We start from the raw sequence: 26,517 nt of genomic DNA on the forward strand, positions 1-26,517 counted from the left end.
CAACGTCTCTTCCGCGAAACACATAGTAAGTGATCAATAAACTATTTCACTAATATTGTATACTCCAACGTGCGTCCTTGATGTTTCCTCCTCACCAAGGAACAATTAAAAACTAGAATAACCTTTCCAAACCTTAATGCTGATGTCCTCAAAAGATTACTTTCAGAAAACTTTGCTCAACCTTTTTTTCAAATTATCGCAACTACGCAGTGTATATACTTCCTGACAAAGTTCCCTCATCGAAGACGAGAAAGGAAAACCTTGCAAAGAGTTCCGAAACTCGTTGCAGAAAGGTTGGCCGCCAGTGGGACTCTGGAGTTGAAGTGCCCGCCCAGTGTTTGCCGGGAGATGTAGTCCGGTCGCTTCCCCCTGCAGCGCCAGTACCAGGTTAAATTCTGGTCAGTCAGTGGCGCTCAGAACTACAGCTCCCAGATCGCAGTACGTACCCTCGGTCTGGGGCGATGATGACAGCTGGTGTCTTGCAGGTTTCTGCGGATGACACAGACTGAAGGTGGTTAATCGACAAGAGCTCAGGTGACCATGGCCAGGTCCCCACTTCAGCACTGACACCTTGACCACTCTGCCCCACCACCGCCATCAAGTTCAACCCTGACCATTGGGCCTCGGCCTACTCGACTTGTTTGCGCACGGGCCTAGTCTGTCTGTTCAAACATTCGTTTTATTTTGTTTCATTTCAAATCAAAGTTGGGTCGAAGAAAAAGAATAACCTTAAGGTTCGGATTCTCTTCGACTGCAAAAGATGGCGGATACTAAATCTATTCATGAGAGAAGATTTGAAGCTGCTGTCAGCGTTATTCAGAGTTTGCCAAAAAACGGTGAAAGCATTTTTCTTGTGTATTGTTAGTAGAGAAAGGGGCAGATTCTGTCTTTAACAGCTGCTGTCTGAGTAGGTTTGGGTACGGAGTATTCTCTCAGGATCTGTCAGAACAACTTTCTTGTGTGCTCTCCAAGCGTGTGTAACCAAGTTAAAAATCACACAACACCAGGTTATAGTCCAACAGGTCTAATTGGAAGCACACTAGCTTTCGTAGCGATGCTCCTTCATCAGGTGATAGTGGAGGGCTCAATCCTAACACAGAATTTATAGCAAAAATTTGCAGTGTGATGTGACTGAAATTATACATTGAAAAATTTATTGTCTGCTAAACCTTTCATCTGTTAGAATACAGCGATAGTTTCACTTCTTTCATGTGTAAATCACAAAACCTTTTTTTTAAAGTTGCATTCTCAGGTTAGCTGTTAACAATTGTGATAGCTAGACAATATGTTGAAGGTGTTAGCCCCCTGTGTTCTCTGTCTATGACCTGATGTTTAGATTGATTCCAGTCTAAAAAGTGAGATAACAGAGTTTTACATCAATTCATGCAGGTTTTGAGCTCAGAGTTCTATATGAATGCATGCAGTTTTTGAGCAAAGTGCAATGTAACTCTGCAAGTGCAAATTCACCCCACAAAATATATGTGTGCATGTGGGTCTTTGTCTGTCTGGGGTGGGGGTTGTGAGTGTGAGCAAGTGTGTGTGCAGAGTGTCTTAAGTCTGTGAGGGGGTGCATGTGAGAGTTTGGGAGTGTGTGTGTCTATAAGGGTGTGTGGGTGTCTGTGTGTATGATTAGATTAGATTAGATTAGATTACTTTACAGTGTGGAAACAGGCCCTTCGGCCCAACAAGTCCACACCGACCCACCGAAGCGTAACCCACCCATACCCCTACATTTACCCCTTACCTAACACTACGGGCAATTTAGCATGGCCAATTCACCTGACCTGCACATCTTTGGACTGTGGGAGGAAACCGGAGCATGTGAGAGTGTGTGTTTGTGTGTAGTGCAATGCAATGGTGATCACCTGTAATGTGACATGAACCCAAGGTCCCGGTTGAGGCCCTCCCTATGGGTACCGAACTTAGCTATCAGCCTCTGCTCGGCCACTTTCCCCTGCTGCCTGTCCTGAAGTCCACCTTGGAGGATGGTCACCCGAAGGTCCGAGGCTGAATGTCCTGGACCACTGAAATGTTCCCCAACTGGGAGGGAACCCTCCTGTCTGTTGATTGTTGCGTGATGCCCATTCATCCGTGTCGTAGCCTTTGCTGGGTTTCCCCAATGTACCATGCCTCCGGGCATCCTTGCCTGCAACGTATAAGATAGACAATGTTGGCTGAGTCACATGAGTACCTGCCATGTACAAGGTGGGAGGTGTTCCCACACGTAATAGTGGTATCTATGTCCACAATCTGACACGTCTTGCAGCGTCCACCATGACAGGGTTGTATGGAGTTGTCCTGAGAGCCGGGCAGTTTGCTACGAACAATGATCTGTTTGAGGTTTGGCGGTTGTTTAAAGGCAAGTTGTGGAGGTGTGGAGAAAGTCTTGGTGAGGTGCTCATCCTCATTGATAATGTGTTGCAGGTCACGAAGAACATGGCGTAATTTTTCAGCCCCTGGGAAGTACTGAATAACAAAGGGTACCCTGTCAGTTGCAGCACATATGTCTCCTGAGGAATTGAATTGATGTAAAACTCTGTTATCTCACTTTTTAGATTAGAATCAATCTAAACATCAGGTCATAGACAGAGAACACAGGGGGCTAACACCTTCAACATATTGTCTAGCTATCACCATTGTTAACAGCTAACCCGAGAATGCAACTTATATAAAAAAAGGTTTTGTGATTTACACATGAAAGAAGTGAAACTATCACTGTATTCTAACAGATGAAAGGCTTAACAGACAATCAATTTTTCAATGTATAATTTCAGTTACATCACACTGCAAATTTTTGCTATAAATTCTGTGTTACGATCGAGCCCTCCACGATCACCTGATGAAGGAGCGTCGCTCCGAAAGCTAGTGTGCTTCCAATTAAACCTGTTGTACTATAACCTGGTGTTGTGATTTTTAACTTGGTACACCCCAGTCCAACACCGGCATCTCCAAATCTTGTTTAACCAGGTAGCGCATATTAATTGCACTGTAAATCTATGAAATATAATGTCAAGTTGGGTCAGATTGCATGTCAGCTTGGGACATGTAATATGACTGGTGTTGCCACATGCAAAACTGGGAAGAGACATTGGTTAGTTTTAAATGAGTTGTGATCAGTTAATTATTATAAGCCTGGTGATGCAATTCATGTTGCATATAATTTGGCATATGATATTTGTTTTGAAATTATATTGAGGCATATTAAATACGCTATCCTGCGCATTAATTGCAGGAACAGAATTTTACATGTGATCTGGAGCTTACTTCTAGAAGGATAGAACTCAAAGGCGGATCAGTTTATGTTGGACTTGTGTAGAGCTTTGCTAAAATCACACTGAAGAATACTGAGCTCAATTGTGATCTTTACATAACAAAAGAATGTAGAGATGTTAGAAATTATTCTCGTGCAGTGGTAGTAATCCCTATCTGTTAGCCTGGAGGCCCGAGTTCAAGTCTCACCTGTTCCAGGAGTATGCAATAACATCTCTCAGCGAGTTAATTAGAAAATATATAGATAGACAATGAAGTGGATACAGAAATATTTGCAAGGTGGTCATAAATTGTCCATAGTGTCCAGGGATGCAGACCCGGTGGATTAGCCATGGGAAATGTACAGTTACAGAGATAGAGTGGGATGCTCTTCAGAGAGATGGTGTGGACTCGATGGGCCGAATGGCCTGCTTCCACACTGTAGGGATTTTATGATTCTGCTAGAACTGTCAGGCTGTAATTATTAGGAAAGAACGAACATGCTGTTGACAAAGAGAACTTTTTTTTAAATTGTGAAGGCTTTTCACAAGGTAGCTGTAGAAAAGAGAGTCTAAAATTTGTCTAAAAGAGAGTCTAAAGATTTACTAATAAATTGCATTTAAAAATCAGGAGAAAATAATGTTTTGTGGAAAGCTAGATATTAATACAGGATGGAGAAAGGGATAAAAGATTATGTAAATATGGGCAGGTGTCTTGGCATGAGAGGAACTTCTGGAGACCATAAACAAAGGAATAGAAATTTGCAGGTTTCGGGTTAGGCCTGTTTCTGTGCTGGAAATTTGATCCAATTTAGTGACATAAAGTCAGATGAGAAAAGATCATTACACCATTTCTCCATGTTCTACTACAGCAATTAATTGTATCACAACCATCTCCATTGCTGTTATCACTAACGTGTTGACCAGACATTTCAATCTTTGTGTAATGAACCTTTTTTGTTTTACTCAGCAACTGTCTTTGCTTACTGGTACAGTTCATACCCTCTGGTAGATTGTCTAAACGTGACTCTGGAGATTTTGTCATACAATCTAGGTTGATGCTTCACTGCGGTACTAACAGCCTGTTGAACATTCAGGCGAGCTGCCTTTTGGGTGACTTATTAAACCAAGGTGACATCTACTTTCTTAGATTGAATAAAACCAAAAAAAAAATCAAAGAAGAATCATTTGGGACCTTGATAAAATGCATCAATGGACTGAAAAATGGCAGATGGAGTTCAGTCTGGATAAATGTGAGGTATTGCATTTTGGTACAACAAACGAGGGTAGGGCTTGCACAATTAATGATAGAGCCTTGGGGAGTGTTGTAGAACAGAGGGACCTAGAGGTGCAGGTCCATAATTCTTTGAAGTTTATATCACATAGACAAGGTGTTTTAAAAAGGCATTTGGCATGCTTGCCTTCATTATGCAGTCCTTGGAGTATAGGAGTTGGGAAGTCATGTTAAGGTTGTACAGGACATTGGTGAGGCCTCTTCTGGAATACTCTGTCCATTTCGGTTTGCCCAGTTATAGGAAGGATATTATCAAGCTGGAGAGGGTTCAGAAAAGATTTACCAGGATGTTGCTGGGTAAGAAAGATTTGAGTTGTAAAGAAAGGCTGGATAGGCTGTGACTTCTTTCACTGGAGTGTAGGAGATTGAGAGGCAAGTGATAGAAGTGTATAAAAATAATGAGAGGTATAGATAGTTAGTGGTAGTTGTCTTTTCCCTAGGATGGAGGATTTAAAGATCGGGGGCACATTTTAAGGTGAGAAGAAAGAGATTTTTAAAAAGGCAGAAGAGGCCATTTTTTTTTACACAGACAGTAGTTTGTGTATGGAATGAACTTCCTGAGAAAGTGGTGGATATCTGCGCAATTACAACATCTAAAAGACATTTGGATAGATACATGAATAGTAAAGGCTTGGAGAGTTATGGGCCAGGAACAGGCAGGTGGAACTAGTTTCATTTGGCGTGGACTGGTTGGACCAAATAGTCTGTTTCCATGGTGTATGATTCTATGGCAAATGTTAGTTTTTTTTATCCGTCTCCAAAACACACATTTAGACTGGCATGAGTTAAACAAGGAGGGTCAACAAGAATATATTAAAGTCTAGTTGTGTCTAGCCAACTTTTTTTGAGGTGGTAACATTCAGAGTAAAGGGCATGATTAATAAATTTGAAGATGAAACAAAAATGACTCTGTAGTTGGCGGGGTAGGGCTCGCATCAGGAGGAACAACAAGGCCCAATAACCAGAGCCTGGGCTGTAGAGGTCCGCTGCACTGATGGAGGCCTAGGTCAGGAGCAATACCAGGGCTCTTCATATCTGTTCCTTGAGCAAGGTAGTGAAGAAGAATAATGTAAACTGCAATATGATAGCAATACAGTGGTCAAGTGGACAGAAAAATGGCAATGCAATTCAATCCAGAGAACTGTGAGGTAATGCATTTGGAGAATGCAGACAAAGCAGATGAATAAATGGGACAGGATAGAAAAACAACAGGAACTTGAAGTGCCAATTCCCAAATGTATCAGGTTTATTATTTGTGGAATATCTGCGAGATGGCTTTTTGGAGCAGCTTGTGGTACAGCCCACTAGGGAATATGCAATACTGGATTTATTGTTGTGCAATGAGGCACACTTGATGAGGAAGCTTAAGGTGAAGGAACCCTCAGAAGGCAGCAATCATAACATGATTAAATTTACTCTGCAGTTTGAGAAGGAGAGATAGAATTAGAGGTAATGGTATTATAGCTGAATAAAAGCAACTGCAGAGGCAAGAGGGAGTAGTTGAACAGAATTGACTGGGAGAGGAACCGAGCAGGAAAGACAGTGGAACAGCAACGGCAGGAGTTTCTGTGAGTGATTCAGGAGATGCAGCAAAAATTCATCCTGAGAAAAAAGAAGCATGGGTCAGGGAGGATGAGGTAACCATGGCTGACTAGGGAAGTCAGAGACAACATAAAAACAAAAAAGAGAATGCATTTAACATGGCAAAGGGCAGTGGGAAACCAGAGGATTGAGAAGCTCACAAAGACTAACAGAAGGCAACAAAAAAAGAGGGAGAAGATTAAATATGAAGGTAAGCTAGCCAGTGATATAAAGGGAGACTGTAAGAATTTCTTTAGATATATAAAGGGCAAAAGTGGACATTGGACTGCTGGAAAATGACACTGGAGAAATAGGAGTGGGGAAACAAGGAAATGGCTGAGGAACTAAATAATTACTTCACATCAGTCTTCATGGTGGAAAACTCAAATAATATTGCAAAAATTCAAGGTGGCAGAGCTGAGCATGGTGGCCATCACCAAGGAGAAGCTGTTAGAAAAACTAAATGGCCTGCATGTGGATAAATCACCAGGAGGAGATGGACCACCCCCAGTGTTCTAAAGGAGAGAGCTGAAGAGATAGTGGAGGCATTAGTAGTGATCTTTCAGGAATCACTAGAGTCAGAGAGGGTCACGGAGGACTGGAAAATCACTAAGTTGACACCACTGTTTTAAAAAAGGAGTAAGGTGAAAGATGGAAAATTATAGACTGATTAGCCTAACCTCAGTCTTGGATAAGATTTTGGAGTCCATTGTGAAGGACGAAATTTCTGAATACTTGGAAGTGTATGGTAAGATAGGGCAAAGTCAATATGGTTAAATCAAGAGGAGGTTAAAAACAATGACTGCAGATGCTGGAAACCAGATTCTGGATTAGTGGTGCTGGAAGAGCACAGCAGTTCAGGCAGCATCCAAGGAGCAGCGAAATCGACGTTTCAGGGCTTTTCAAGAGGAGGTCATGCCTGACAAATTTGCTAAAGTAATTTAACCTGCTTGTTACCACCTCAAATAAAAGAGCCAATGGATGTTATCGACCTGGACTTCTGAAAGCCTTTGACAAGGTGCTGCCCAGGAAGCTGCTGAGCAAGATCAGGGCACACAGTGTTAGAAACAAGGTGCTAACATGGATAGAAGACTGGCTGTCTGGCAGAAAGCAGAGAGTAGTGATAAAAGGGTCTTTCTCAGGATGGCAGCTAGTGACGAGTGGTGTTCTGCAAAGCTCAGTGTTGGGACCATAATTTTTCAGCTTATACATTAATGATCTAGATGAAGGAACTGAGGGCATTCTGGCTAAGTTTTCAGACAATACAAAGTCAGCGTGACCGGTAGTATTGAGGAGGCAGGGAGGCTGCAGCAGGAGTTGGGCAAGTTAGTAGAGTGGGCAAAGAAGTGGCAGATGGAATACAGTGTGGGAAAGTGTGAGGCCATACACTTGAGTAAGAAGAATAGAGGCATGGACTATTCTCTAAATGGGGAGAAAATTCAGAAGTCTGAAGTGCCAAAATACTTGGGAGTTCTCATCCAGGATTCTCTCGAAGTAAACTTGCAGGTTGAGTCAGTAATTAGGAAGGCAAATGTAGTTTTGGCATTTATTTTGAGAAGATTTGAATATAAAAACAGGCAAGTTCTGAAGCTGTATCAAGCTCTGGGCAGGAAGAGCTCCTGCCTGAAATGTTGATTTTCCTGCTCCTCGGATGCTGCCTGACCTGCTGTGCATTTCCAGCACCACTCTAATCAGGCCACATTTGGAGTATTGTGTGCAGTTTTGGGCCCCATATCTCAGGAAGGATGTACTAGCCCTGGAGTCTGTTCAGAGGGGGTTTACAAGAATAGTCCCAGGAATGAAAAGCTTAATATGTGAGGAATGTTTGAGGACTCTGGGTCTATTCTTGATGGAATTTAGGATAAGGGATTGTCTAATTGTAACGTGCAGAATACTGAATGCCTTATTAGGCGGATGATTCCATTGGTCGGAGAGACTAGGACCCGAGGGCACAGCCTTAGAATAAAAGGAAGACCTTTTCGAAAAGAGATAAGGTAAAACATCTTCAGCCAGAAAGTGGTGAATCTATGGAATTCACTGCCACAGAAGGCTGTGGGGGCCAGGTCATTGAGTACATTTAAGACAGTGATAGCTTCTTGATTGTCAAAAGGATCAAGGGTTACAGGAAGAAAGTGGGAGAATGGGGTGAGAAACTTATCAGCCATAATATATTGAATTGCAGAGCAGACTCGATGGGTTGAAGGGCCTAATTTCTGCTTCCATGTCTTATGGTCTTATTATGGAGTCAAAAAGACAGAAGATTCTTTTTTTTCGCCATGGCATACAAATTTAAAAGTTGGGATCTAATGGCAGAATGATGTATAAGACTAATTATCCCGCAACTAAGGTGCTGCACACGTCTTTGGTAACCGTGTTGCAGGAAAGATGTGGTCACACTCTAGGCAAAAAAAAAAATTTGTATATATTTTTCACCTTAATGACCATAGGAATTCCCAACGTATTTTGCAGCCACTTACTTTTGAAGTACAGTACTGTTGCTTTGAGAGTATGGCCAATTGGACACAGCAACTTACCATAAATGGTAATGTTATAACGATGAAAATTTGATTTTGTGACTTAGTTGAGGTTGAATGTTGATCAAGAATAACCTCCCTGTACTCCTTTTGAAATGGTTTCATGTGAGCTTTTGCATTCATCTGAGAGGGCAGCAGAGCTTTGGTTTAATTTCTCTTTCAAAATTTGTCATGTTGAACAATTCCTGAGTACTCCACTCTGATATAAGCTTTCAATTTTGTGTACAAGTCCTGAACTTCAACTCACACTTTCGTGGGATTCTTTTTGTAACCCATGTCTCAAAGGATTTTAACAATTTGAAAGGATGGGATAGGCTCAGGCTATTTCCTTTGGAACAGGGAAGGATGAGGGGAGAATGAATTGAACTGTATAAAATTGAGAGGTGAGGATACTGGATAGGAAGGATCTATTTTACTTAGCAGGGAGGTCATTAGCAGGAGCAAAGGTTTAAAATAATTGGAAGAAAGACTCGGGGGGAGCTGAGTAATTTTGTTCATTCACAGGGTGATGGGTCTGGAACTCACTGCATGAAAGGATGAGTCAAAGAAGTACTTGCATATGCATTTGAAGTGCCTTAAAGAAGGCGGCAGTGGACCAAGAGTCAGAAACTGGGATGAAATTGGTGAGCTTTTTTTTTAACTGCTAGTGCATAGTGGTTTGAAGTTGTGAGAAGTTATGAGCATTATATCCATGCATAGGAGAGTGCAATGAAATACAAGTGATATGGAAGATATGGGTGAGTCAGGTTGGGATATAGATAAACCATTATTTAATTGAACAACATTTAGATGGTGAAAAACTGCAGAAAGCTTCAGCTCCATGGAACTTGGGGTGAGGATTGGTACTTGTGTACGAAACACAGAAAGCAAGCATGCAGGTAATCATAGAGTCATAAAAGCACAGAAACAAGCCCTTTGGTCCAACTTCTCAGTGTCAACCACACATACCAATCTGACCTAGTTCCATTTGCCAACATTTGGCTTATATCCCTCTAAATCCTTCCTATTCATATGCTCAACCAGATGCCTTTTCAATGGTGAAAATGTACCTGCCTCCAGCTCTACCGCTGGCAGCTCATTCCATACATGCGCTCCCCTCTGCATGAAAAAGTTACCCACTGGTCCTTTTTAAACTTTTCCCCTCTCATATTAAACCTGGGTCCTCTGGTTTTGGACTTTTTTTTTCCCCCCACCCAAGGAAAAAGACCTCGACTATTCACACTATCCATGTAATGAAATGTTGGCCCTTATTTCAAGGGGATTGAAGTGTAAGATTAAGGGAGTCTTACTGCAGCTGTACAAGGTGCTGATGAGACCACTTCTGGAGTGATGTGGGACAGTTTTGGTTTCCTTTCCTGAGGAAAGATATTATTTCATTGGAAGCGGATCAGAGAAGGTTCACTAGGCTGATCCCTGGTATGGAAGGATTGTCATATGAGGAAAGGATAAACAGGTTGGAGCTCATTTCAAGTTTAGAAGAATGAGAGGTGATTGCATTTTAACTTATGCTGAGGGGATATTTCTCCTCATGGGACAGTCTTGGACCAGAATAAATTTAAGACTGAGATAAGGAGTAACTTTTTTTCTGAGGGTTGAGAGTCTTTGGAACTCCTCGTCACGGAGAGCTGTGAGAACACCTTGTGTATGTTTATGGCTGAGATAGATTCTTGATCAGTCGGAGAATCAAGGTTTATGGAGGAAAGTGAACGTGAGCAATGTTTATTGAATGACAAGCAGGCTCAAGGGCTGAACTGCCTACTCCTGTTCCTATTTGTTCTGATCTTAACAGCTTTGAGGGGCTGAATGGCTTACACGCTCATCTTTTCCTCAAACAGTTGAGTTCAATTTCACAATAATGTCATGGTGGAATATAAGGTTAATGACCTTAGTACTGGTTACAGTGCCATTACTATGGGAATATTATACCCAGGATGTAGGTTTGCTTGCTGAGCTGGAAGGTTTGTTTTCAGACATTTTGTCACCATGCTAGGTAACATAGTCAGTAAGCATGAAGCACTGGTGTAGCCTGCTTTCTATTTTCTATGTTTGGGTTTTCTAGGGTTGGTGATGCCATTTCCTGCCTTTTTCTCAGGGGATGCGAAAGGAGATTCAAATCCGTGTGCTTGTTGATAGAGTTCCGGTTGGAATGCCATGCATCTAGAATTCTCGTGTGTGCCTCTGTTTGTGCTCTTCCTAGGATGGATGTGTTGTTCCAGTCGAAGTGGTGTCCTTCTTCATCCATATGTAAGGATACGAGGGAGAGTAGGTCATGTTGTTCTGTGGATAGTTGATGTTCATGTATCCTGGTGGCTAGTTTTCTGCCTATTTGTCTAGTGTAGTGTTTGTTACAATCCTTGCAAGGTATTATATAATTCTGAGCAACAAACCCAAACAAGTAGACAAAACGTCCAGAAACCTGAGACACTCTCCCCTACATCAGACATCTCGGAAATCACTGCCAGACTACCCTGACCCCTTGGCATCAGAGTAGCCCACAAACCCACCAATACACTAAAGCAGCAGCTAATGAACTTGAAAGACCCTATACAGACAACAACCAAAATACCGTGCAAGGACTGTAACATTGGCCAAAAAAGGCAGAAAACTAGCCACCAGGATACATGAACATCAACTAGCCACAAAACGACATGACCCTCTCTCACTAGTATCCTTACATATGGATGAGGAAGGAACCACTTCGAGTGGGTCAACACATCCATCCTAGGATAAGCCAAATGGAGACACCGCATGAGAATTCCTAGAAGCATGGCTTTCCAACTGGAACTCCATCAACAAACACATTGAATTGGATCCCATTTATCATCCTCTGAGAATAAGGCAGGAAATGATGCCACAGGAAATTATGTCACCACAGGAAATTATGTCACCAACCCTTGGAAACTCAAATAAGTAAATAAAAAGCGGATTACACCACCAGTGCTTCATTCGGAGATCCACTAAAGATGTTACCTAGTATGGTGGCAAAACGTCTGTAAATGAAAATTCCAGCTCAGCAAGCAAACCTACATCCAGAACTTCAACCTGAGCCACAGACTTTCTCAAAATATTGTACCCAATTTGGAAAAAAATAGTTGGATAGGTATGTCAAGAACGAACAAAATGGTGGATCAAAATCCAATATTTCTTGTGTATTGGGAATGGCCAGTGGCTGGATGGGTGTATTTGTATCCTGGTGCTGTAATTTCCTTTCTTGCTAATGAAGAAAACAACAGGAAAAATAAAGTCAGTTAATTAAGAATTTTAAGTAACCTCTGATGCACTATGAGTAGGGGCACTTGGTGATTGTATTTTTATTCACAAATACACTCTAGTAGTTATTTTTTGATCATGTTAAATGTTCAAATGCAACATGTAAAAGTGATCTTGTTAAATTATAATGTTTTAACTATGTTCCTCAAGCATTTATTTAGAACCAATCAAACACTTTAACTGTGGTCTCTTATACCCACATCTGAACTCTCAAATGACAACATATTTCTCATGTACCTGTCAGGCAGGGAGGAGGATATAGAACGCGTGAGCCATGGTTTACTAAGGAAGCGGAATCCCTGGTCAAGAAGAAGAAGAAGGCTTATGTTAGGACAAAATGTGAAAACTCAGGGCGCTTGAGGGTTACAAGGAACTCAGGAAAGACCTAAAATGAGAGCTCAAAAGCCAGGAGGAGACATGAGAAGTTGTTGGCGGATAGGATCAGGGTTAACCCTAAGGCTTTCCATAGGTATGTCAGGAATAAAAGAATGACGAGAGTTAAATTAGGGCCAATCAAGGATAATAGTGGGAAGTTGTGTGTGGAGTCAGAGGAGATAGGGGAAGCACTAAATAAATATTTTTCGACAGTGTTCACTATAGAAAATGAAAATGTTGGCGAGGAAGATACAGAGATACTTGCATCTAAACTAGAAAAGATTGAGGTTCACAAGGAAGAGGTATTAGAAATACTGCAGTGTGTGAAAATAGACAAGTCCCCTGGGCCGGATGGGATCTATCCTAGGATCCTCTGGGAAACAAGGGAAGAGATTGCCGAGCTTTTGGCATTGATCTTCAAATCATCATTGTCTACAGAAATAGTGCCTGAGGACTGGAGGATAGCAAATGTGGTTCCCTTGTTCAAAAAGGGTAGTAGAGACAACCGTGGTAATTACAGACCAGTGAGTCTCACTTCAGTTGTTGGTAAAGTGTTGGAAAAGGTTATAAGAGATAGGATTTATAACCATCTAGAAAAGAATAATTTGATCAGGGACAGTCAGCACGGTTTTGTGAAGGTTAGGTCGTGCCTAATGAATCTTATTGAGTTTTTTGATGAAGTGACCAAACAGGCAGATGAGAGTAAACCAGTTGATGTGGTGTATATGGATTTCAGCAAGGCGTTCGATAAGATTCCCCACAGTAGGCTATTATACAAAATGCGGAGGAATGGGATTGTGGGAGACATAGCAGTTTGGATCAGTAATTGGCTTGCTGAAAGAAAACAGAGGGCTGTAGTTGATGGAACATGTACATCTTGGTGTCCAGTTACTAGCGGCGTACCGCAAGGGTCGGTGTTGGGTCCACTGCTGTTCGTCATTTTTATAAATGACCTGGATGAGGGCTTAGAAGGGTGGGTTAGTAAATTTGCGGACGACACTAAGGTCGGTGGAGTTGTGGATAGTGACGAAGGATGTAGTAGGTTATAGAGAGACATAGATAGGATGCAGAGCTAGGCGGAGAGGTGGCAAATGGAGTTTAATGTGGACAAGTCTGAGGTGATACACTTTTGGATGGAGTAATCGGAATGCAAGGTACTGGGCTAATGGTAAGATTCTTGGGAGTGCAGATGAGCAGAGAGATCTCGTCGTCCATGTACACAGATCCCTGAAAGTTGCCACCCAGATTGACAGGGTTGTTAAGAAGGTATACAATGTTTTGGCCTTTATTAATAGAGGGATTGAGTTCCGGAACCAGGAGGTTATGCTGCATCTGTACAAAGCTCTGGTACGGCCACACTTGAAGTATTGTGTACAGTTCTGGTATAAGAAGGATATGGAAGCTTTGGAAAGGATCCAGAGGAGATTTAAGAGGATGTTACCTGGTATGGAAGGAATGTCTTATGAGGAAAGGCTGAAGGCCTTGAGGCTGTTCTCGTTAGAGAGAAGGAGTTTGAGAGGTGACTTCATACAAAATAATCAGAGGGCTAGATAGGATGGACAGGGAGAGCCTTTTTCCCAGTATGGGAACGGCAAACACGAAGGGACACAACTTTAAAGTGAGGGGAGATAGGTATAAGAGGTAGTTTCTTTTGTCAGAGAGTAATAAGGGTGTGGAATGCTTTGCCTGCAACAGTAGTAGATTTGCCAAGTTTAAGTGCATTTAAGTTGTCATTGGACAGGCATATGGACGTACATGGAATAGTGTAGGTGGGATGGGCTTCAGATTAGAATGACAGGGTGGCGCAACATCGAGGGCTGAAGGGCCTGTACTGTGCTGTAATGTTCTAAATGTTCTATATTTGTTTATTTCTGTAATAATTTAGTTGCAAATACCGTGGCCACTTTTTTATTAAAAAACAACTTTCAATCGTAAATTTTAAAGGTAAGCGTGTTTCCTGCCTTTTAAGTAACTGTATTTATAGCTTTTCACTCACTGTCAGTCCTGAAATGTTTTAAAAGCACACATCAAGCTCTAGCATTCCATTTCTTTTTGCTTATTGGACCATTTTTTTTTAATGTTGTGCATGTTTTTCATTAAGTTTGGTTTATGTAGTGAATTGGCATACTGTCTTTCCATTGCAAGGAAACAGATTTGAATCTATTCCAGAATAATTAAGGCATAAGAGTGCCCTCCATCTAGCCTGAATTAACATTCTCAGTGAGACAATCCAGAGAAGTAGAGATTTCTGAGAGTTAAACTTTAGAAGGAAGCTTTAATGCTGTGCCTAGCTCAGACTGGACTTAATCTATAATAAATACTGCTGGAGAAACTCAGCAGGAATGGCAACATTTTTGGGAAGAAAGCAGAGTTAATGTTTTGAGTCCTGTGACTCTTCGTCAGAGCTCAGAGCCACACAGAAGCAGAACTCATCGTAAGAAAATAAGTCTTTGGAGCAGAAATAGGCTCTCTTGGGCAATTAAAGGCAGCTTGATCCATATATTCACTACCCTCTGAAAAATCTGCCCCTCAGGTCCCTTTTAAAGCTTTCCTCTCTCACCTTAAACCTATGTGGTCTAGAAACCTGTAAATTTCTTCTTATTCATTTGTGGGATATGGATGTTGCTGACTGGCCTGCATTTAATGCCTCAAGGTGCCCTTGAGGAGGTGATGGTGAGCTGCCGCCTTGAACCGCTGCAGTCCACCTGCTATTGGTTGACCCACAATGCTGTTAAGGATGGAATTTCAGTGGCATTGTGGGTCAACACAAAACAGGTGGACTAGAGAGGTTGAAAAAGGTAGCTCACCACCACCTTCTAACAAATTTCTAACAGAATTAGACAGGGTAAATACAGAAAAGGATGTTCCCAAGGACCAGTGAGTCCAAACCAAAGGCCACAGTTTGAGAATACAGAGTAGGCCGTTTAATACAGAGATGCTGAGCCTGAGGAATGCTCTGCTACACAAAGTTGTTGAAGTCGAAACATTGACAGTTTTTATGAAGGAATGTAGATGGTTCTTAGAAATAAAGGAATCAAAGGGTGTCGAAGAAACTGGGGAAAAAGGGATCATCCATGTTCATGTTGAATGGTGGAGCAGCCTCATGGGGGAGAATGGCCTAATCCCTTATTTTCTATTTTTCAGTGTTTAAACTCTAATGGGCATAGACCTAAGCTGTCAGCCTTTCTTCTTAAGATAGTCATTGATCTTCATTGTATTCATTAGAGTTTAGAAGGTTGAGCGGAGATCTAATAGATCTAATAGAAGCTAAAAGAATCTAATAGAGATCTAATAGAAACTTACAAGATAATGCATGGGTTAGAAAGGGTGGACGCTGGCAAGTTGTTTCTGTTAGACGGGGAGAATTAGGACCTGTGGGCATAGCCTTAAAATTAGAAGGGCTCAATTTAGAATGGAAATGAGGAGACATGTCTTCAACCAGAGAGTGGTGGGCCTGTGGAATTCATTGCTACGGAGTGCAGTGGAGGCTGGGGCATTAAATGTCTTCACGGCAGAGATTGATCACTTCTTGATCTTGCAAGGAATTAGGGGTCACGGAGAGTGTGCGGGTAAGTGGAGTTGAAGTGCCCAATTGCCACGGCAGAGTGGACTTGATGGGCCAAATAGCCTTACTTCCACTCCTATGTCTTATGGTCTTACGATTATGAAGTTTTGGAGCCTGTCAAAATAATTTGGGAACAAGCTAACAAAGCAAAAGAAAGGGCATTAGTTTAGATTTTTTTCAGAAGTGCCAGATAATGGGCAATGAGCTTTGTTACGAAGGTGGATGTGGACTAGCAAAAGTTCTTGGAGATGGGACTGTTGAGAATCAAGGTGAGGCTTCTTGGACTGGATGAAAATGTCAGTGGATTTTTGCAGTTGGAAAAATAATCTCAAAATCATGTTTTGTTTTTGGCCGTGAGTTCATGAGAAGTCAAGATCACGTTACGTTAAAGCATTTCTTGTTCAGTGCACAGTTTATGAAATGACCAAGGGATGCAGCAGATGGAGAAAAAAGAAATTAAACAAATGTGGCTTGAGTGATGTTTCCAGGATGTGGTATTTTCAATGCGATTCATTTTGCTGAAAATAGCTGATCCTGCAATGTCTTATTTAGAGTTAAAAAGAAACCTTTCATGCATTTTCATTTTACGTAAAGTCATAGCGATGTACTGCAAGGAAACAGATTGTTCAGTCTAACTCGTTCTTGCTGACCAGATATCCAAAATTAATCTGGTCCCATTTGCCAGCATTTGGCTCATATCCCTCCAAAACCCTCCTATTCATACACCCATTGAGATGCCTTTCAAATATTGTAATATTACCAGCCTCCACCACCTTCTATGCAGCTCATTCAATACACACACTTGCTTGAAAATGTCATCCCTTCAGTCCCCTTTAAATCTTTCCCCTCTCACCTTAAGCTTATGCCCTCTAGTTTCAGACTCCCCCACTCTTTGGAAAAGATCTTGACTATTCACCCTATCCATGCCCCTTATGACCTTATATAGGGTCATCCCTCAGCATCTGATGCTCCAGGGAAAATAGCCTCAGTATATTCAGCCTCTCCCTACAGCTTAAATCTTCCAATTCTGGCAACATCCTTGTAAATCTTTTCTGAACCCTTTACAACATCTTTCCTATAGCAGGGAGACCAGAATTGAATGCAGTATTCTACTCTTGAACTCTCTGGTCTATGTTTTGGTAACAATTATTGAAACAAATTAATAAGCATATATGAAGTGCACACTGACGCAGTTTCTATGCAACCAATAACTATAACAGGTTAGCTACTTTGGTTTTAAAAACAGAAGTGAAAGAGGTAACCATATAATTTTAATAGAAATACACAGCAATATTGTGTCTTATTGTGAAAAATGTATAGTAAGTGCTGATTCAAACATATAGGAAGGATTCCAGATTTGATTCTTCTGTGCAGATTTCAGACAATGATTTCTTTTGGGTGATACTGTGAAATTTAGGCAATATATGTTATCAGTAAACTTAGTGTAGAATGTAAAATTGGGAATCTGGCATGTGGAGCATTTTAAATTTTTTGCTTTAGCTATTAAGTGAATTAGATTTGGAATAACTTTAAATTAACAATCCTATTTCAGCAGACCTTTAATAGTATTAGCTTGAAAGAAATATTTTGTATCAAATGAAGAGAGAGAACATTAGAAAAACCTGATTGGTTAATTGAACTGGTTGCACACTTGGTCAAGATCAGATTCCAAGTCTGGTCTGCTCTGATAGAGGATGTTTTGAATGTAAATAAATCATCACTTCAAATTGTTTTTTTTTAATGTGTATGAAGTTCCCCTCCTTAGGTAATGACCCAATGAACATGAAACGAGTCATTTTTAGCAATGCTTCACACATTGATCTTCCTGGTGAGTGTTGTAGTGCAACCAATTTCATAATTTTTTTTGCTGTGAGAATTGACGTCCTTTTACCTTTTAGAAGTTAAGGAAATAAAGAACATTTCTAAAGTACACTGGCTGTAGAAACACTTGATTATTATTTGTCAAGCATTTCTTAAGTCAAATTCTATGCGAAGACCACACTAAAGGTAATACAGTATACCTGTTGAATGTTATAAACCCAGAAGATATTTTGCCCATTGAGTGTGATCTGCACTTTAATGAAATCGTGATTAATATAATAACATTTGACTCCACTTTTCCTGCTTTTATCGTACTCCTTGATTCCATGACTGATTTAAGAATCTGTGTTGGCCCTGAATATACCTAATGACCATGTCGATACAATCCATGAAGTGCAAAAATGGTCAGAATAGACCTTGCTAGTTGAAGTAAGTGCTTATGGGAAAGAAAATCTAAGTTAAATTAGTGCGTGCAAAGCATCAGCTATCTTTTTTTTAGAAAGCATATATGTGAAGATAATGTTTGAAATAAAAATAGAAACTGCTGGAAAAGCTGGCAGGACTGGCAGCATCTTTGGGGAGAAATCAGAGTTAATGTTTCGCGTCAAGTTCCCCTTCAGAACTGATGATAGCTAGGAAAATGCTTATATGTAGAAGGTCGAGTGGGGACGGGGTTTAGGAATAATTGGCAGGTGGGAGTAGAGCCCAAATAGAACAAGAATAATTGGATGGACACAGGAATGGATAATGATCTGGCTAGGAGGGTGTATAGCTATTAACAGGGACTGTTAGTGGCTAACAATATGTAATAGCCGACTATGTGATAACAAAGCCTGGTATGTAGTATTGAGGTGAGGACATGGGAGAGCTCAAGCCCGAAGGTTGTTGATATTGGGTCTGGAAGGCTGTAGGGTCCCCAACTGGAAAATGAAGTGCTGTTCTTCCGGCTTGTACTGAGCTTCACTGGAGCACTGCAGTGAACCTGAGACAGAAATGTTGGCCAGGGAATAGGATGGCGTGTTAAAGTGGCAGGCAATTGGAAGCTCAGGATCTTTTTTTTGCAAACTGAACATGTGTTCTGCGGAGCAGTCACCCGGTCTACGCTTTGTTTCCACAGTGTAGAACAGACCACATTGTGAGCAGCAAATGCATTTGACCAATCTGTGTGACATGCATGTAAAGTACTGTTTTACCTGGAAGGTGTGTTTGGGCCCTTGGATACTGAGGAGGGAGGAAGTAGATGGATAGGTGTGAAACCTTCTACTGAGGTTGCAGCTGAAGTACCATGAGGCATTGGGAGGGTGTTGGTGGTGAAGGAAGAGTGGATGAGGATGGTCCCTGTGGAAGGTGGACAAGGGAAGAGAGGGGAATATGTGTCTAGTATATAAACGTCTGCATACAAATCAACATTTTCCTAGCTGCCATCGACTCTGAGGAAGGGTCACTCGACCCAAAATGTTAACTCTGACTTTTCTTCACAGATGCTGCCAGACCCGCTAAGGTTTTCCAGCATTTTCTATTTTTGTCTCTGATTTAGAGCATCTGCAGTTCTTTTGGTTTTGAATAATAAATTGTTTGTTGTTTGAACAGAGAGATATCTCTGAATGTAATACTTTGAACGGAAGATTGAATTTTTAAAATTTTAATATTTTGAAATCTTAGTTGTACAAATTAACTCTAAATTCTGTTGAAATAGAGAAGGGAATCGGTCTGTTGATTGTATTTAATTAATGCCTAGATGTAGGGCATTAACAGAGCAGTCATTCATTTGAGCTCCTATTAATTAACAAAAACTAAAACTATTTTATTAGTTAAGGGGTTATATGCTTATAATGTTTAACTGTATATCTAAACTGAAATAACTGCACAGAGGTCAGTATCCCGTCACCAAATCACCCTTTATTCACAGGTACATAGTACACTCGCTGTGGCCAGCCAGCCGGGAGGCAATCCTGGAAGTGGGGAGATTCTGAATCTCGTGTTTATATCTGTCAGCCAGGGCTCCCTGATTGGGTTTGTTAACCTGGGCCAATCAAGGATCTCAGTCAATAAAATTCACCTAGTTCCGATCACTGCACTTCTCCCCACCCCAAAGTCCGAGCAAATAGGCCTGGTCTTTCTCATATAGCTTCATCTGTGATGTTTACGTCCCAGGTACAGATCTACGGACTTGGACTCTGACATGGGCGGCATGTGCCTGACTGTAGCCTGTCTCTCGCATCCAGAGCATCTTGGGAGAGCTTCCTCCTCTTCTTCTGGTAGTAGCAATATCCATCTCAAACTCTGAGGTTTCCTCAAAACTAGACGGAGGGGGAATCTCTACAGTTTCTGATAGGCCTTCTAGCTGTTGTGAGGGGCAAGGTATGTTTTGCTCCTACCCTGTTGGTAAGGTAACAGCTTTCAGGTGACCCATATGTTTGTTCATGACAGCCTCACCTCCTGAACTTTGTATATCATGGGACCTGACCTTGTATAGATCTTGCCTCTCACCCATGCAGAGCCATTTCCATAGGTCTGGAACCAAACTTTATCCCTGAAGTTAAACCTCCTCTCTTGCTTAGAGGAAGCATGTGGCTAGCATTGGCGTATCTGCTGCCGTTTCACCCTACCCACCCCACACATCCGGGTATATTGCGTTTAACCTGGTGTGGAGTCGTCCTCACGTCAACTCTGCTGGAGCTGTCCCTGTAGTTGTATGAGGGATGGTCCTATAATTGAGCATGAACTAGGACAGTTTGGTATTGAGTGAAGCTGTAGGTTGTTTCTTTAAGCCTGCCTTTAACATTTGAACTGCTTTTTCTATCAGACCATTGGATGTTGAATGGTACGGATCTGTCCAAACATACCAAATGTCATTTTACTTTAGGAAATACAGTACTCAAATTCTCTCCTGTTAACCGACGTCCCATTGTCCATGACCAATACTTCCAGCAGTCCGTGTATCACAAATGAAGCTAGCAGCTTTTCACTCCTCTTTCCTGAGTTTGCCGAATGCACTCTGTGCATATCCAACCACTTGGAACATGCATCCAAAAGGATCAGGAACATTGAGCCAATGAAAGGAGCTGCATAGTCGACATGTAACAGAGTCCAGGGTTTACCCAGCCACTTCCATGAATTGGGGGAGGGGTGTGCAATTTTTGTCCTTGTTGGCACTGTGGTCTCTGCCCACCAACACAGCTATGACAGCACACAATCCTGGCCACCAGACATAAGTTCTTGCAAAGCAATTTAGTTGTTTCAACTCACATGAAGGTGGACTTACCAGGGTGTGCACCCTCTGCATACCAGCCTATGATTCTTTTGATTCAAGTCAGGCCTTGTAGGACTCTTTTGTCTTGATTGATTGGCCCAGGTTAACACCCCCAATAAAGATTCTCATAGTCATTAAGATCCATCTGGCTCCTATCATAAAGAAATACAAGTATATGTCACCCTGACTCCATCCCTCCTCTTCAGCTGATTTTCTGGAAATTAATAGGGGATTCTAAGTTGTGTAACTCAGACTGTATAAACTAATAATTTATTGGTCAGCCTGCTGTTGAATATATTTAGGAACTGTTCATCAAACTCCTTCATCATGCTTTTGCAGTTACGAGAATCATAGATTCTTGGATTTTTGGGACTGTAGCTTTAAATGGAGATTAAGTAAGCTTGGCCATGTGACTTTTATTGCTCTCTGGCTATGAGAAAGCCGAAGTAGTTTGATTGTTCAAAATTAAAGGTAGGTCACGAATGTTATTCTGAGAGAAGAACGTGCAAGGTTGCTTTGTATTTATGCTTGTAAGTCATAATGTAGCAGCCTCTGCGTTTATGAGGAATTGAGCCCAAGTTTCCTAAAGTCCCAGAAAGCTCATGAAGGTAATGAGTTGTAAACAGTCATCCAGTAAGCTCTCCTTTTATTTCAAAGATTAAAGCAATTATGGCCAAGTTTAGCTAATTAGGAGCATTTCTATCAGAATTTTAAAATTCATCTGATTCAAGTTGTTGTGTGGAAGAGAGCCTGGAACACATTTTTGAAATCAGGCTCCTGGTTACCCGACAAATTGAAGAATACCTCCATATAGGGTTCTGTGCCATCAATCAATTTGACAAGGTGAGCTATTCGAGTCAGAAACGGGAAAGCAATGTCTCCTGCAAGAGAGATATACCTTGCAACAATTTTGGATAATATATCCTTATTTAATTGTGATAAATCAAGACCAGACTTTAGTTGAGTATACTGGAACCCACGTGAAGTTGGAGCAACTGTGGATTGTTTGTTAATGGTCTGTAATTCCATGGAGCATCTGATGGGTGATGAGTATAAAAAGAGAATAACATTTTCAGTCATGTGAAGTGTAAGGTGCCTCCAAAAAGAGAGTGTTTAGCCCCCCATCTTATTTTATTCATTTATTACAGGAAAACATTTAATTAAAACGTGGTCGAGAAGAATACTGAGACACAGGCTGCTAGAGTAGATGAGATTGAGCTTCATAAGGAGGTGGTATTAGCAATTCTGGAAAGTGTAAAAATAGGTAAGTCCACTGGGCCAGATGGGAGTTATCTTAGTATTCTCTGGGAAGCCAGGGAGGAGATTGCAGAGCCTTTGGCTTTGATCTTAATGTTTTCATTATCTATAGGAATAGTGTCAGAAGCCTGGAGGATAACAAATGTTGTTCCCTTGTTCAAGAAGGGGAGTAGAGACAACTCTGGTAATGTAGACCTGTGAACCTTACTTTGGCTATGGGTAAAGTGTTGGAAAGGCTTATAAGAGACTGGATTTATAATCCTCTGGAAAGGAATAAGTTGATTGGGGATAGTTGTCAAGGTTTTGTGAAGTAGGTCATGCCTCTCAAAACTTGAGTTCTTTTGAGATGGTGACCAAACAGGTGGATGAGGATAAAGCAGTTGATGCGGTGTATATGGATTCCAGTAAGGCATTTGAGAAGGTTCCCCACGGTAGTCTATCCCATGGAGGCATGGGCTTGAGGGTGATTTAGCAGGTTGGATCAGAAATTGGCTAACTGAAAGAAGACAAAGGGTGGTGGTTGATAGGAAATATTCATCCTGGGGTTCAGTTAATAGTGGTCTACCACAAGAATCTGACACATGGTGTGTTAGCTTTTATTGGTAGAGGGATTGAGTTTCAGAACAATGAGGTCATGTTGCAACTGTACAAACCTCTGATGCGGCCACATTTGGAATATTGCATACAGTTCTGGTCACCACGTTATAGGAAGGATGTGGAAGCTTTGGAAAGGGTCCAGAGGAGATTTGCTAGAATGTTGCCTGGTATGGAGGGAAGGTCTTCAGAGGAAAGGCTCAGGCTGTTTTCGTTAGAGAGAATTGAGACATATCAGACAATCAGAGAGTTAGATAGGGTGAACATTGAGAGCCTTTTTTCCTCAGATGGTGATGGCTAGCATGAGGGGATATAACTTTAAATTGAGGGGTGATAGATATAGGACTGATGTCAGAGGTAGTTACTTTACTCAGAGAATAGTAAGTGCGTGGAACGGACTGCCTGCAACAGTAGACTCGCCAACTTTAAGGGCATTTAAATGGTCATTGGATAGGCATATGGATGAGAATGGAATAGTGTAGGTTAGATGGGCTTCAGATTGGTTTCACAGGTCGGCACAACATCGAGGGCCGAAGGTCCTGTACAGTACTGTAATGTTCTTTGTTCTAAAATCTTGTCATTTTTTTCAATTATTAACTGGAAATTCAAATCTTTTTAAAAATGATTGGCCACTGGGAGATTGTAGCAATGCTTGAGTCTCCAAACAATTGGGAAATTCAAATGTTTAGAATTTACTTTGTTATGTATACTCTACTAATCAGAATTCAGTTTATCTAAGCCAGAGTAAAGGTCAAGTCTCGAGGTCGGCACGTCTGCAATGGACTTTGGTAAATTTAAAGCAAAAATACAGAACGGAGCACAAATAGTATTCTTGCCACTTGCACAACCTTTCAACTGTACCATGTCAATGTGTTGGTTTTGGGTGAATATTAGAATTAAAATCCTGACAAGAACATTAATTACTAGCACAAATCTTTATTTTGGCATCTCTTAACTCTTCAAGTCTCTGGTGTTAACTGCCCTGGTTATGACTAAAAATCAATGACATCTGAATTTATAGGAGTAAAGGAAAAGGAGTAAGGCAGTCAGCCCCTCGAGCCTGTTGTGCCATTTGCTGAAACCATGGCTGATCTTTGGCCTATACCCTTTTAATACATTGTGCTTAACAAGAAAAATCTAGCTCTGATTTAAAATCAACGTCTGATCTAGCATCAACTGCTGTTTGTGGATGAGATTTTCAAATATCTACCAACCTTTCTGTGTACAGCGTTTCCTCACATCTCTCCTGAATAGGCTGGCCCTAACATTTAGACTCTGCCTCCCTAGTTCTGGTTCTAGAATAGCCAACTAGTGGAAATAGTTTATCTTTATTGTGTCCTTTCCTCTTGCTTAGTTGCACATGGAATAATCCCCTGCTGCCTATGGAGAACAAGATATTTGACTTTGATCACGTATTATCTTGCTTTGACATCCATAGCATTGTGATTTTCCATAACTGAAGTTTATATTTGTAAATGTTAAGACTCCTCTTTATTCTCTGATAACCACAATGTGACAGGGAAAGACAGATCATGCAGACGTAGGAGTGCTCCAGCAAGAAATGTAATATTGCAAACAGCTAAGGGCCAGAAGGCTACCTCCCATCATCATGGACAGGAAACTGTAAAATTCCTCCTTTTGTAAATAATTTAAAGAAATGATAAGATGCCACATGCATTCTTTCTTTTCTTTTTCCTTTGTTACTGTTTTGTGAAAGGAGAGATGCACTGAGATTGGAGGCAGTCCAGAGAAGGTTTGCTAAGATGACCCCAGGCGTGGAGTATATATTCTTATGAGGGTAGGTTGAGCAGGTTGAGCTTTTACTCATTGTGGTTGAGAAAAATGACAGGAAATCTTATTGCATGAGATTCTTCAGGGACTTGACACCGTAAATGCAGGGAGCCATTTTCTCCTTTCAGAAATTCTAGGACCAGAAGGCATGTCAGAGTAAGAGGTCATCCATTAATGACAGATGAGGAGGAGTGGAGAGGCTGGGTCATTAAGTATATTTTTAATTAGCAAGGAAATTGAGGGTTGTGGTAAAGTAAGATACTGAAGTTGAAGATTATCAGATTAGCCAGCCATGATCTAATTGAATGGTAGATAAGTCTCAATGGACAGAATAGCCTACTTCTAGAACAAGACCAATAAACAGTACAGCATAGGAGCAGGCCCTTCAACCCTCCAAGCTGATGCTGAACTGTACCTATGTCTTATGATCTTAGCCAAACCTGATGTTAAAATAGAATTGAAGGCTCTTTTTTTCATAAATAGCAATAAATGGTTGTGATTATAGACATATGGCAGAGACTTAACGATTTAAGGATATTTGATATTTTGGAATGAGAGGATAATACATTAAATGACCCAAACTCCATTGCTCATTGGGGAAGAGAATTTAAAGACTAGTGTTGCTCTGAGAGAATTCATTCTATCTCATTTTTGTCTTAGTTGGGGAATCCTCTTATTTTGAAATTGTATCTCCAAGTTCTAGATATCCCCTACAAAGCGAAACATGTTCTAAGCGTCAACTCTGTCAAGAATGCTGGTTTCAGTTAGATCATCTCCCATTCTTTGAAACTCCAATAAGTATAGGCTCAATCAGTTCACATTTTCCTGGGAAGACAAGTCAGGTTCATTCCAGCAGTCCAGTCAACATTCTGTAATCTGTCTTCAGAACAAGTGTGTTGCTGTTTAAGTCAAGTGACCAAATTTGCACATGTGGTTTTACCAATATCCTGTACGGTAGTAGTGAAACTTCCCAAATGTTATCATCATAGTCATAGAGTTATTCAGCATAGAAACAGGCCCTTTGGGCCACAATGTCTGTGCCAAAACAACAAACAAAATTACACTAATCCAATTTGCCTGTACCTGATCCATAGCCTACTATTTCCTGGCTTTTAAAGTACTTATTCAAATGCTTCTTGTATACTTGTTTACTATTTATTATTATCTTATGTCCGACGTGTTCATTTAGGCAGTTCCTGTTCAAAACTCTTGCTTCTCTCTTTCCCTTTTCATTCTTTCAATGCATTTGGTATGCTTTCCTTTATTTGTCAGAGTATTGACTACAGGAGTTGGAAGGTCATGTTGCAGCTGTGCAGGACATTGGTTCGGCCAATTTTGGAATATTGCATGCAATTCTGGTCTCCTTCCTATCGATGGACATTGTGAACCTTGAAAGAGTTCAGAAAAGATTTACAAGGATGTTGCCAGGCTTGGAGGATTTGAGGTATCGGGAGAGGTTGAATAGGTGGAGCTGTTTTCTCTGGAGCATCGGAGGCTGAGGGGTGACCTTATAGAGGTTTATAAAATCATGAGGGACATGAATAGGGTAAATAGACAAGGTCTTTTCCCTGGGGTCGGGGAGTCCAGAACTAAAGGGCATAGGTTTAGGGTGAGAGGGGAAGGACATAAAAGGGACCTAAGGGGCAACTTTTTCACGCAGAGGGTGGTATGTGTGTGGAATGATCTGCCAGAGGAAGTGATAGAGGCTGGTATGGTTGCAACATTTAAAAAGCATCTGGATGAGTATATGAATAGGAAGGGTTTGGAGGAATAGGGGCCAGGTGCTGGCAGGTGGGACTAGATGAGGTCAGGATATCTGCTCGGTATAGACGAGTCAGACCGAAGGGTCTGTTTCCGTGCTATACATCTCTGACTCCGTAATACTTGACTTTCAGCATGTGAGTTCCCCATTCAATTGCCAGTGAAAGCAGTGT

At 41.2% G+C, this 26,517-nt stretch overlaps 1 protein-coding gene across 6 annotated transcripts in view; it reads left to right on the plus strand.

Moving 5' to 3' along the window:
* Window positions 1-446: 446 nt before the first annotated feature.
* acbd5a (acyl-CoA binding domain containing 5a) overlaps window positions 447-26,517 on the plus strand; it is a 79,908-nt gene continuing 53,837 nt past the window's right edge. For 2 of the 6 annotated variants that reach the window (XM_043690529.2, XM_087987454.1), the window contains exon 1: window positions 466-836. In XM_043690529.2, the coding sequence (XP_043546464.1) occupies window positions 761-836 (76 nt within the window). In that variant the 5' untranslated portion in view covers window positions 466-760. Of the gene's footprint in view, window positions 837-23,154; window positions 24,591-26,517 lie in introns of those variants that run through there. The other 4 variants (XM_043690533.2, XM_043690530.2, XM_043690531.2 and 1 more) reach the window with 4 other exon arrangements.

Source organism: Chiloscyllium plagiosum, unplaced genomic scaffold (assembly GCF_037043375.1).
Source record: "Chiloscyllium plagiosum isolate Xiang-an unplaced genomic scaffold, Cpla_swu_hap1 HiC_scaffold_5, whole genome shotgun sequence".
Classification (NCBI taxonomy): domain Eukaryota; kingdom Metazoa; phylum Chordata; class Chondrichthyes; order Orectolobiformes; family Hemiscylliidae; genus Chiloscyllium; species Chiloscyllium plagiosum.